Source organism: Dromiciops gliroides, chromosome 2, assembly GCF_019393635.1.
Source record: "Dromiciops gliroides isolate mDroGli1 chromosome 2, mDroGli1.pri, whole genome shotgun sequence".
NCBI lineage: Eukaryota > Metazoa > Chordata > Mammalia > Microbiotheria > Microbiotheriidae > Dromiciops > Dromiciops gliroides.
This window is the reverse complement of record NC_057862.1, coordinates 358,231,665-358,244,713: the sequence shown is the minus strand read 5'-3', so window position 1 is coordinate 358,244,713 and position 13,049 is coordinate 358,231,665. Positions and strand designations below refer to the sequence as shown.

Genomic DNA, 13,049 nt, shown 5'->3' with positions numbered 1-13,049 from the left:
TCCTTATTTTGCAGAGGATGGAGTGGTGAAGTGGTTTGCCCATTATATACCTAGAGTCCAGAGTTCCTGACTTCCTAGTTTCTTCCTACCACTTCTTGCTCCCTTTTTCATGAAGTTGATGCTGCTGACAATAGGGTTCTTAATAGCTCCCATTAATGATAGCTCCTATTTCTCTAGTACTTTGAAGTTCTTAAATTGTTTTGCAACAACCTTGCAGATTAAGTGGCACAGGGATTATTATTCCCATTTTACAGAGGGGAAAATTGAGATTCAGAGGGTTTAAGTGACTTGTCCATAGTCACACAGTTAGTAAACATAAGAGTGGGGATTGGAACACAGAGCTTTTGACTCCAAGGCCAACGCTCTTCCTGAACAAACTGCAACGTTTCTCATTTATCCTTCTTTGAGCTTTATTATAGTGGCATCGCCCCCAGAATTTTTCCTTTGCAAAAGTGCCTTGGGAAGAAGGTTGGGTGACTACTTGTTTTCCATTTCCCTGAGGTCAGAACCAGAGGAAGTGGCCTTGAGATGCAGCTAGAGGGATGACAGGTAGACATGAGGAAGAATCTGGCTATGGTGTGTGAAATCCCAGCATGAGTTACTGTGAAGCAGAGCTGTAACTAGGGTGGGGTGACTGGAGCTTTGTCCGGGACATCAAAATTTAGAAGGTGCTGACAACACCAGCCCTGGGCATGCTTCCTTCCCCCGCCCCCAGCAGCCACATCCCAGGTGAGCTCCCCCTACCCCACCCAGTCTACCCCCCTTTGTCCAGACTGAAAAATTTCCAGTTATGGTTCTTTGTGAAGAAGGAAAGTTAAATATTTCTCTGGTATTTTATGAGAATAGGGTATACCCCATCTTCTGACAGTACTTTAGGTGGAGACTTCTTGTAACTGTCAGGACAAACAAGGTGATCTGGAGAATCTTGACAGAGATTTTGTCTGGAGAAAGCCCTTGAAGTTGAGGGGAGTAGACTCTGTTGTCCTGAGTAAAGGAGTACAATGGAAAACTTCCCTCAGATTTGAACATGAGGAGGTCTTTGGGGACCTTATAGAAGGCAGTTTCTATGGGGAATGTTGGGCCCTTGGTCAGAGTGGAGATGAGTGGGGAGCTGGAGGCAGGAGATTTAGACCATGCAATTCAGTAGGGGAAGAGGAAAAAGGAAAGAAGGCTGTAATTGGATCCAAAGCTGGATTCTTGGCAATAGAAAGTGTCCTCAAGCCCTACGTACAAAAGTAAAGAACTGTTTCTGAGGGTCACTGACCCTCAAAAACAAGCAACTAAGGGGCAGCTATGTGGTACAGTAGATAGAGCACCAACCCTGGAGTCAAGAGGACCTGAGTTCAAATCCAGCCTCAGATTCTTACTAGCTGTATAAGCCTCTGCAAGTCACTTAGCCCCTATTGCCTTCAAAAAATGTCCTTAAAGGGGGCAGATAGGTGGCTAGGTTGCACAGTGGATAGAGCACCAGCCTTGGAGTCAAGAGGACCTGAGTTCAAATCTGGCCTCAGACATTTACTAGCTGTGTGACCCTGGGCAAGTCATTTTACCCCAGTTGCCTCCAAAAAAATAAAACTGAATCAACTAAGACTCACATATATTTAAAAGTCATTTGCTTCTTTTTTTTTTATTAAGCATTCTAGGCATTCACTTTTTAACTTAATAACACTAAACCTAAGATTCAGTTCAGCAAATAAAGCCTATAATAAATAATAATAAAAAGCACAGTTTGGTTCTTTAGCTAGTTAAGGGAGAAATGGTAAGTAGAAAAAATGAAAGAAGAATGAAGGGAAAGGTAGATTTCAGATTTAGAGATGAAAAGGAGCTTAAAGACCATCTAGTCCAATACCCTTATTTTACATATGGGGGAAACTGAGACCCAGAGAGTTGAAATGACTTGTTAAAGGTGCACAGAGAGTAAATGACAGAGCCAGTATTTGAACCCAGGTCCACTGACTCCAATTCCAATGTTCTTTCCGCTATACCCCACTTTCTCCCAGAGAGAGGGATAGGGAGAACTTTCAGGCTTGGAGAAGGGGTTAACAGTATTGACTGGCTCTGATATGGGCCCGTTGTTCTCCATGCCAGCCTTTAACACAATCCTGAGCGCACAGGACAGGAATACATGAAGGGTCTATGATTCTATCAGTTTGAAGAACTCCCATTGTAAGGAATCTTTCCACCAACGGTAGGCCACAAGTGCCCATAGCTTAGCCGAGAAATCCTAGACAGGTGTGTTGAGACCCATAAAAATTATATAAATTACCCAGGTTCATACCCAGTAAGTGTCAGAGGGAGACTGACCCCAGGCCTTCTTAACACTAAGGCAAGTATTGTCTCTGCACTTCTCTTACAAACACACAGTAGGGGGCAGCTAGATGGCGCAGTGGATAAGTACCAGCCCTGGATTCAGGAGTACCTGAGTTCAAATCCGGCCTCAGACACTTACTAGCTGTGTGACCCTGGGCAAGTCACTTAACCCCAATTGCCTCACCAAAAAAAAAAAACCACAAAAAAAAAAAAACACACACACACAGTGGGCCCCAAATAAATTGGAAGCGCAATGCTGGGCACACTGTAGACAGTGAATGCCTAGCACATTGCTAAGCATCCAGTAGGTGCTAATTAAATGACTGTTACATTGCTGAGGACATAGCAGGGGCTCAAGTGTTTATACAAAATGGATTTTAAGATGTTTAGCACAGGACTGGGCACACAACAAGCTTTTGTAATTATTTGTTCTCTTGAAAGAGGGAGTTTGGTGGGTCAGAAAGGGATGTACCAGTAAGATGTTGAATGTAGGCTTCATCCAACAATGAAAAAGTTTTATTAAGCACCTACTGTTGATCTAGCGCCTCCTACTGGCCAGGCACTGTGCCAGGTGCTAGGGATACAGATTACAAAAAATGAAAGAAACCTGACTCTCAAGGGGCTTAGATACCAACTCAGGAGACCACAGTGCATAGCAAGTGTATGCAGAATAAATACAGGGCCTACCAAAAGTCACAGTGTAGTTATAAGCTACTAATGGCTTCAAGCATTAGGTATTAAAACTGCACAAAGATTTTTGGAATGTCCTGAACAAACAACATAGATAAGTATGAATGCAAGGTAGTCTAGGAAGGAAAGTACTAGCAGTTGGGGGATTAGGAAAGCCTTTATGTAGAAGGTGATACTTAAACATTTAAACTATATCTTTATTTAAATATATATATATATATATATATATACATATACATATATATATATATACATGTATTAACTGGGAGGCAGCTAGGTGGTGCAGTGATTAAAGCACCAGCCCTGGATTCAGGAGGACCTGAGTTCAAATCTGACCTCAGACACTTGACACTTACTAGCTGTGTGACACTGGGTAAGTCACTTAACCCTCATTGCCCTGCAAAAAAATAAAATTTAAAAACAAAAAAGATAATAATAGCACTTACTTCCCATGGTTGTTATGAGGATCAATAAAACACATTAATAAGATATACTTGTGTTAAGGCTAAAATTCTAGCTAGTCTGTCTAAAATATCTAATGAGTGTTCGCCAATAAATTATAAGCTTTAGCAAGAGTTAGGCTTTTAAGCATTTATTAAGGAGAATAAGAATTTGGTAAAGAGAGAGAGAAAGGCCTAGATTCCTATCTATTAAAGGGAGAGTGCATTTCTAGCTCCCTTCTCCACCAGAGTCCCCAGGAAAGAGCTCGAGACAGAGAGCCCAGCTCCCCCTTCCTCCTCCCACCAGCAAACATCACTTCCTGACCCCAAAGAAAAGACTCCTGGTTTTTGCATACAGTAGGTGCTTAATAAATGCTTTTCTCTGTTCCCCTCCGTGTGACCTTAAATAAGTCCCTCATCCCCATTTTAAGTTGACATGACCCAACACCACTATTGTTTGGATAATCAGTGAGAAATCCAAATTCATCTGTTTGTATCCACACAATATGAAGAAACTTAGAGAATGAGCCTCCATTGTGTCAAATAGTGCCCATTGGGGGGTTTATGAGAGGATGTGAGACATGGCCAAAAGTCACATAGGATGGGATGGAAAGGTGGGTATAGGTTACCATTTTCATCATTGGTGGGATCTTATAAAAGCATAGATTTAGAGCCAGAAGATACTTTGAGGTCATTTAATCCAATACCTTCATTTTACAGATAAAGAAACTGAGGCACAAAAAAGATTAAGTGACTTGTCCAGTTCAAAAGTGTCTGAGGCAGGAATCAAGCCAAGGTTTTCTTGACTTCAAGTCCAATGCTTCATTTTGCCTCATCAAGGAGGAGTAATCACATGGATGAATTTGCACCAATCCATCAAAGTATAACAGGGAAGGATAGGAATAATGATTAATAATCAATATTCAACCTCCCTCACAAAGCTTCTAAAGATAAAGTTCCATAGGATGTCCAAGTGCCTTCACCTAGACACATTCATTGTTACTGGGGATAGGGGGTGGGTAGGGATCAGGATCAGTTTTGGAGAAGGCTAAGAATGGACCAGCTTAAGTCTGAAGCCAGGATGTCTTGTGTCAGGGAGGAAGTGGGAGGTCTTAAGCTCTTAGGAACGAGGATCCTGCATTTATTTACTCATCTCAATTGTGATCACAAAGAGGGTGAAAGTGACCTGTCTTGGGTTGATCCACGGGGTGAACCAGACATACACAGACCCCTCCCCCATTCCTTTCCAAGCATGCCCTCTCCCCCAGGCTCAACTCTGCTGGCTTCTAGATGCCCTTCAGGAGCGTCACACACTGCCCAGAGTGGGCCGAGCGCCCCTCCCCATTTGTCTGTCAGGCTTTGCATTTGGTTTCCAGCTTTGCCCCCCGACAACATGCACCAATCCTTCTTCATGTCGGCCTTGCCAGCTCACCCGGGTCGTTCTTTGTCCACATGCTGGGAGCAACACTGCAAACTTCTGCCGGGGATAGCGAGTGTCAATGCAGCATCGGTGACCAAATGGACCATCGAGGAGGTATGAGGGCACTGTTTGGGTCTGGGGAGAGGAAGTCTTCTCCCGCCTGCCTTCACACCCCACAAATGGCAGAGCTTGGCAGAGGTGCCCTAAATGCCATCTCCCAACTTCTGGTCTTCCCTACCTGAGCCTGGTAGAGCCAAGCTGGTGACAAGTCATCATTGCAGGATCACCTAGCCCATATTCTGACTCTTAATTGTTCAGTCCTGGCCCTTTCAAATGCCTTTGTCTAATGGTGCCACCTCAGTTTTCTGTCCTTTGAAAAGTCTACTGGCGGATTTTTAGTGGAGAAGAAGAAGAGGAGCTGCTGGTCCAGCCCAGCAAGGGGTGGGATTTTTCCCATTAGGGGCCCTCAAGCACAAGGACCCCAATTCTTACCTAGCTTGCTGGAGCAGTCACCAAACACAGCATTCTGGGATCAGCTTCATCTGGTGGCTTTGGGCACAGGAGCCCTGTCGATGTCACATGGGAAGCCAGGGGGCATTTCTGGCCTGTTTATTCCACCTTCTTACTTCCCCTCTCTTCCTCTCCTTTCTGCTTCCTTCTCTCCTTTTTATCAATATCCCCTTCCCTGGTTCCTAAGGTCTTCAGCTTTGTCCAGATTCTGACGGGTTGTGATGAACAAGCTAAACTCTTCAGAGATGAGGTAAGGAAAGCCCAGTCAAAGCAATGGGGAGGCTGCCGTTCAAGCCAGAGGGGTCAAGGAGGGCAGGTGTACAGACTAGCTGCTGCAGAGAGCAGTCTGGAGTAGCCTCTGGTTTGGAAGCCAGAGATTCTCATCCCATCAGAGGCCCTGGCTCCCCATGCCCCTCAGTTTCTACATCTTAACAATAACCCATATCCTGGGGGAGAAATGTGGCATGGGCTGTAAAGGGGGATGGCAAAACCCTCAGAGAGACAGCAATGGTGTCTCTGTGCTTGCTAGATTCTGGGGAGGACAATAATTAACCCTCATGAAGTTAATTCATGTTCTGTTTATTCTTCTGTTGTCAACCTAAGCATTTGTTTACTTGAACTAACCAGCATTAGTCTGAAGTGCCAATCAGTATCAATGCTTTTAAATTTCACAGGCATAACATTACCTAGCATAAAGGTTCACCCAAACATGACATTGAAAATCAAGAGGCAGGGGGCAGCTAGGTGGTACAGTGGATAAAGCACAGGCCCTGGATTCAGGAGGATCTGAGTTCAAATCCGGCCCCAGACCCTTGACACTTACTAGCTGTGTGACCCTGGGCAAATCACTTAACCCTCATTGCCCTGCAAAAAAAAAAAATCAAGAGGCAGGACCTTATGTGACCTAATAAAAAGTTGTCATTTAAAATAGAAGTAGAAAGCAAACTCTAATTCATAACTATTAATTCAAACTCTGAGGATTGCAAAGGACATCAGGGGGCATCTAGTCTAACTACTCAAATAGTGTAGAAGCCTTGTTGACTTTTACTTGCATACTGCCAATGAGGGAACTCTCATCTCATTACCTCTCATTACCTCATGAAACCATTCTGTTATTGAGCTGCTCTCACTCTGTAGGAAGGTCTTTCTTAAGCTGAGCTAAAAACCGCTTCCCTGTTCCAAGGCTTGCTTCTGAATGAACACAAAATAAACATGCTTCATCTTCCACATCAATAACTCTTCAAATATTTGAAGATAGTTATCCCATCTCCCCATAATTTTCTTTTCACCAGACTGCACATAACCAGTTCTTCAACTATTCATGCTATATCATGGTGTCCAGATTTCTCATCATGCAGGCCTCATTTCTGTGGTCACCTCCTAAGTTTTCAATGTCCCTCCTAAACAATGAATCCCAGAACTGACCACAAAACAGAACATACTGTATACTTTAGATGTGGTCTGACCAGTACAGAGTACAGTGAGATTATTACTTCCTTTATTCTGGGCAATAGACTTTTACCCAGCACAGCCTAATTGTGACTTTTTTAGAAGCAGTTGCATTACATTGTTGTTTCACATTGGACTTGTGTTATATATTTTTTTTTCTTTTCTTTTTTTTTTTTTGGTGAGACAATTGGGGTTAAGTGACTTGCCCAGGGTCACACAGCTAGTAAGTGTTAAGTGTCTGAGGCCGGATTTGAACTCAGGTACTCCTGAATTCAGGGCTGGTGCTTTATCCACTGCGCCACCTAGCCGCCCCTTGTGTTATATATTTTTTAAAAAGCTCAGGTCTTGGGGCAGCTAGGTGGCACAGTGGATAAAGCACTGGCCCTGGATTCAAGAGGACCTGAGTTCAAATCCAACCTCAGACACTTAACACTTACTAGCTGTGTGACCCTGGGCAAGTCACTTAACCCTCATTGCCCCCAACACACACGCAAAAATTTCTTAATTAAAAAAAATAAAAAATAAAAAAAGCCCAGGTCTTTTTCACCCAAGCTGTTGTCATCTACCAAGGTCCACCCCTTCCCCATTCCTCTACTTGGACAATTAATTAGTTAGCAACTATTTGATTTTCTAGATTTCCCAAGATTGTTTTGAATCTTGTTTCTATCATAAATAGTCTTAGCTATCTATCAGTAGATTTGATAATAAAGTCTGCCATGTCTTCATCCAAGTCATTGGTAAAAATATTGAATATGATAAGACCAAGGATAGAAGTTCTGTGGCAAATGCTGAAGTTCTCTCTAGAGGATATTCAACCATTAATCCACATACTTTAGGTACAGTTATTCAATCCAATAGATAGTATTATCATCTATATTCTTATTTCACCATCTCATCCATGAGGATACCATGGAAGACTCTACCAAGTTCTCTACTAATATCAAGATACATGATGCCTGCAACATTCCCCTAACCAACTCCCAAAGGAAACCTATCCCCCAGAAAGGAGAGGAGGTTAGTTTAGCATGACTTATTTAGAGTGAACTAATATTAGCTCCTAGTGTTAACTGTATTTTTTTTTTTAGTGAGGCAATTGGGGTTAAGTGACTTGCCCAGAGTCACACAGCTAGTAAGTGTTAAGTGTCTGAGGCCGGATTTGAACTCAGGTACTCCTGACTCCAGGGCCGGTGCTCTATCCACTGAGCCACCTAGCTGCCCCTGTATTTTTTCTAAATATTTGCAAACCATCTGGTTGATACTCGATTTTAAAAATTTTGCTATGTAATAATATTTGGCTGGCTAGTTGCTCTGTAGTTCCTAGGATTCACGTTGTTCTTCTTTTGAAAACAGACATTTATAATCTCTAGGTTTCCAGGGCTTCTTCTGGTTTCCATAATTTCTCAAAGATTATTGGCAGTAAGTAGGGAATGATATCAGAAAATTCTTTCAAGTAGCCTGGTTTATTATTCATCTGGATCTGAAGACCTGACCTAATGTAAAGGGAGGAGCAACTCTCTTATTATCTGTTCAATCAATCAAGAAACATTCATTAATTGCTTGCTATGTGCCAGGTACATTGCTAAGCAGATGGGGAAACAAAAAGAGGCAAAAGACAGAAGTCTCTGCCCTGAAGGAGCTTCCAAGCTAATGCTCAATTGTCAGGTGTCCGTGAAATTTGAAATTTCCTCCTTAACTTTGTTTGGCTTGCCCTTTCCAATCTGAAGACCATTCTCATTGCTAGAGATGATGGGAGCAAAAGAGGATCTGCCTAGTTCATTCTTTTCTCTGTCATAAAGTTAAAATCATGACTATCTCCAAGTGGCAGGCTTTTCCCCTGATACTTCTTGTCCTAAGCTTGGCTTTAAAAACTCCTTCGCATGGGGCAGCTAGGTGCTGCAGTGGATAGAGCACTACCCCTGGATTCAGGAGTACCTGAGTTCAAATCTGGCCTCAGACACTTAACACTTACTAGCTGTGTGACCCTGGGCAAGTCACTTAACCCCAATTGCCTCACTTTAAAAAAAAAAAAAGCTCCTTTGCTTATTAGCATTTTTGCAAACCTCAGCCCACCCTAGACTTTGTAATACTATCTTACACACAATGGATCACTCTGTTGTACAGTACTTGTCCTTAGTTATGGGATCCTTCTTCTTGTATACATCCTTTTAACATGAGCTCATTAGAGAGTTCCCTGTGCTGGTTTCTTTAAAGCTTTCCCCTTCATCTTCCACATTGCAACTGCTTGCTACCATACAGTCAAAATTTTCTCTTTTAGAGACTCCCATAAGCTATGTTCTCTCTTAAAAGTCTCTGGCCAACTTTGTGGAGGCTGGTCATTGAGTCCCTGTGGTTGAAGGGTGGGAAGGGGGAGTGCCCTTGCTTTACTTTTTGGGGGGGGGTGAAGCAATTGGGGTTAAGTGACTTGCCCAAGGTCACACAGCTAGTAAGTGTCAAGTGTCTGAAGCCAGATTTGAACTCAGGTCCTCCTGAATCCAGGGCCAGTGCTCTATCCACTGCACCACCTAGCTGCCCTTGCCCTTGCTTTACTTTCATTTTGAAGGATAGGCATGGGCATTCTCACCAGCTGTATATTGCATTGCAACATAGCCCTGGGATCATGACTATATTTTTTTCTTAGTGTTTAAAACTCAAATTTCCTAAGTTTCAGGTATCGCTCTGGGCCTGGTGATCCTTTACCTCACAGCCACCATGCTGAGATGTGATCCTTGTTCCCTGATGGGAAGATTAGTCTCTTCACCTTTAGGAGTAAATTCAGTAACAATTCAGTTGTCATTTGTTTAGCACCTACTAGTGTGTGGAACCTGCTCTCTCTAGCACTTGGGGGAGATGCAGACGGATGCCTGAGACCCCAGTTCTGCCCCCTGGATCTTAGTTTTTTTAAAAAGGAGACAGGGAAATCATGTTTGAGAAAGAGGGCTCTGAGTAGGATCACCTCTGTGGAGAGCATCCTGATCCCTGGCTCAGTGGGAGTCATCTAATGCCTGTGGCAGCCTGGCCATAATCTATAGGGGAAAAGGTTTGGGAGAAAATGGGAGAAAAAAAAGTCTCTGTGCTAAAGGAAGAGGGGAAAGAAGGAAGGAAGGAAGGAAGAAAGAAAGAGATATGAAAAATTCAAGCTTCCAAGCAGAGTTTCACCTCCCAGGAATCTCATCTAATGGATCAGGAAACTCCTTGATCAACCCCCTTCGCATATATAGGCTATTGCAAACAAGTTAGTTTAGATTTAAGCTATTAAATACTATTTATTATTCCTACATAATACTTGATATTAAATAATATTTAATATTCTATTGGATGCTATTTAATATTCATATTTAATAATTAATACTATTAAAGATTTTAGAAACTATTTAATAATTAATGCTATTAAAGTCTCTAGATACTATTTAATATTCCTATCTAATAAGCTATTAGAAACTATTTAATATTCCTATTTAATAATTAATACTACTAAAGTTATAAATACTATTTAATATTCCTATTTTAGAAGCTATTAAATATTATTTAATAATCCTATTTAATAACTAATACTGTTTAAGCTATTAAAGCTTAAAGACATTTGGGATACCTTGGATCTGTAAGTAAGATCATTCTCAGAATTAAGAAGGCCAGCAAGAAAAGCAATTAGAGAGAGGTCACTTGAGCAAACTAAAGCAACTTTACGTTGCAATCAGAATTTCTAAAACGGAAAAAGCTTCTCCGTCTTTAATTCAAAAATAAATATAAAATTTAGAAAATAAACTGGCGAGGCCTATGGATTGGAGCAGTACTGAAGTCTTCCAGACAAAGGGAGCCCCCTGCTCCTAGGCATTCTTAGCCAAATAGGATGAGTACTGGGTGGCTTCATATCCTTTCTGATTACCTGGCTGAAGATCTGTCTGCCAGTAATGACAAGTGCACCTGTCCTTGGAGCTTCCGTTTGGTGACAACAGCACATAGCTAGCCCAGCACTTCCTGTACTGTTTTCCATACTGGATGTAAGCATGCAGGACACACTAGCCCAGAGGTGGTAAAGGATGGAATCACATGCACAGCTCTGAGAAGGGCTTACCCCTTCAGGCTGATGTCACAGAAGACATCCCTTCCTCCCCACAACCCCATCCCAGGGAGGAGATTCTTTCACCTAGAGAGATGCTAACATTACTGTCAGTTGGTTGTTGACTTCTTAAGGGCCTAGAAAAGACCTGTGCCCAAAGGGTGCTTGCTTTCCCCCTACCTGCTAGGCATATACTAGGGCCACATGGAGACCCATGATCCCAGAGCCCCCATGAGGAATGAGAAGAATGAGGATAGCATTGTTCTCCTGGGTTTTCCATAATGAACAATGAGACCCTCAGGCCCAGGCAGCCTTCCCCCTTTGAAAGGGCTCCTTTGTTCTAAGCCATCCTGCCCCTCTAAGAAGGGAAGTTCTTGGGGCCATGGGTGGGAGATGGTGAGGTTGATCTTCATTTAGATTCCCAATTGGGTACCAACAACTCCTTTGATGCTCTTTCAGCACAGCCCCCAGGACTTTCAGAAGATCATAGCTTTAAAGGGTAGCTAGGTGGTGCAGTGGATAAAGCACTGGCCCTGGATTCAGGAGGAGTTCAAATCCAGCCTCAGACACTTGACACTTACTAGCTGTGTGACCCTGGGCAAGTCACTTAACCCTCATTACCCCATTTAAAAAACAAAAAAAGATCATAGCTTTGGAGCTGGAAATGACCCCAGAATTCATCTAATCCAACCTTTTTTCTTCCTATGCTCCCCTCCAAGTCTCAGACCCAAAAGCTCCCCTGAGTCACAAGCAACCCTTCTGGCTTTTGCCTTTTAATCCTTAAAACCTAGCTCCCCATCATCTCTCCCTCCCACTCCTGTTCTGTCACTCAGTCAATTAGTTACCAACGTGTATATGAAAAGGGGGGCTGATCAGGGAGTTCCCTGATGAGATTACCGGGAGGTGAGGTTATGTTTGGAAGCCTGGATTATTCACACTTTTTTCAGCAAGCCTTGATTTTCCATTACCCAAACATCTTCCTCATTAGGAAGTTTTTAGTGACTGTTCCTATGGGGGAAGAAAATCTTGGGCTCAGTGTAATTTCTTTTTTTAAACCACAGAATCCAATGTTCCAACTTTAGATATTTTTATGGAATCCAAAGACATTTTGTACCTAAACCATCAGTGCCTGTGCAAATGCCTGTGTGTTTATAGAGAGAAGCCACTACATCTTTCTTTCCTTCTCTGTCCCTATCTCTTGGTCCCTCTTCCTTTATTCCTTTCTCCTCCCAATCCGATTCTCCTCTTTTCTCCCTTTACCTACTTTTCTCCTTTTTCTTTTCCCTTCCCTGTTTCCCTTTTACTCCCCTCTTCTCTGTCTCCCTTCCCCTTCTCTTTCTCTCTTCCCTTATCCTTTTTATCTCTCTCCTCTTTTCCTCCTCCCTTCCTTGTTTCTCCTCTTCTCTCTTTCCTGATCACCCTTCTCCCCTCTTTCCTCCTTTCTCTCTCCCTTCCCCCCTTGCCTTCCCTTTTCTATTTATCTTTCCTGCTTCCCCCTTTCCTTTCTGCCCTCCTTCCTTCCCTCACCACCTTTTCCTCTCCCCATCCTCCCGACCCCAGAAGATTGATGGCGAGGCCTTCCTTTTGCTGACACAGGCGGACATCGTGAAGATCATGTGCATCAAGCTGGGCCCAGCCCTGAAGATCTATAATGCCATTCTCATGTTCAGAAATGCCGATGATACCTTAAAGTGACTGTTTCCCTGGTCCGGGACTCCCAATCATCAGGGTCCTCCCCCTCCTACTGACATCTCCTTCTGGCCCCAGCTCCCTAAACCTACATCCCCATCTTCTCTCTGTCTTGCCTCTCCCTGTTGGGAGTCTCGTCTGTTTCCATCCCAGGTTTGGTCTCCATGTTTCTGGGGTTGGTCCCTAGGGAGTGGGAATGGAGGGACTTCGGAGAAAGTCCCAACTCCAGAAGCAGAGTTTTCTCCTGAGGTCCTGGCAAAGGCAGAGCATGGATTGGAGATAGATAGGCCTTCCTTCCAAGCTCGCCCAATATCTTGGGTCCAGCTCTGTGCCCACACACTCTAACATTGTTGTGGGTGTTACTGGGTGCTGGGGGAGGTAAGGAAAGGACTTCTGATCAGCGAATACCTGGAGTGGCTCTAATCACATGGTCCCTTGACTTTCCTCAATATCCCCCTCCCCCAGACTTTTGGGGGGGGGGGCA

The 13,049-nt window shown here is 43.3% G+C and overlaps 1 protein-coding gene across 2 annotated transcripts in view; it reads left to right on the top strand.

Annotated features, from left to right (window-relative positions):
• Nucleotides 1–12,633, top strand: part of L3MBTL1 (L3MBTL histone methyl-lysine binding protein 1) — a 70,349-nt gene extending 57,716 nt beyond the window's left edge. Inside the window, exons 20-22 of one of the 2 annotated variants that reach the window (XM_043982501.1) lie at nt 4,868–4,974; nt 5,558–5,620; nt 12,437–12,633. In XM_043982501.1, coding sequence (XP_043838436.1) covers nt 4,868–4,974; nt 5,558–5,620; nt 12,437–12,571 — 305 coding nt within the window. In that variant the 3' untranslated portion in view covers nt 12,572–12,633. Of the gene's footprint in view, nt 1–4,816; nt 4,975–5,557; nt 5,621–12,436 lie in introns of both variants that reach the window. The other variant, XM_043982500.1, reaches the window with a different exon arrangement.
• The last annotated feature ends 416 nt before the right edge of the window (nt 12,634–13,049 follow it).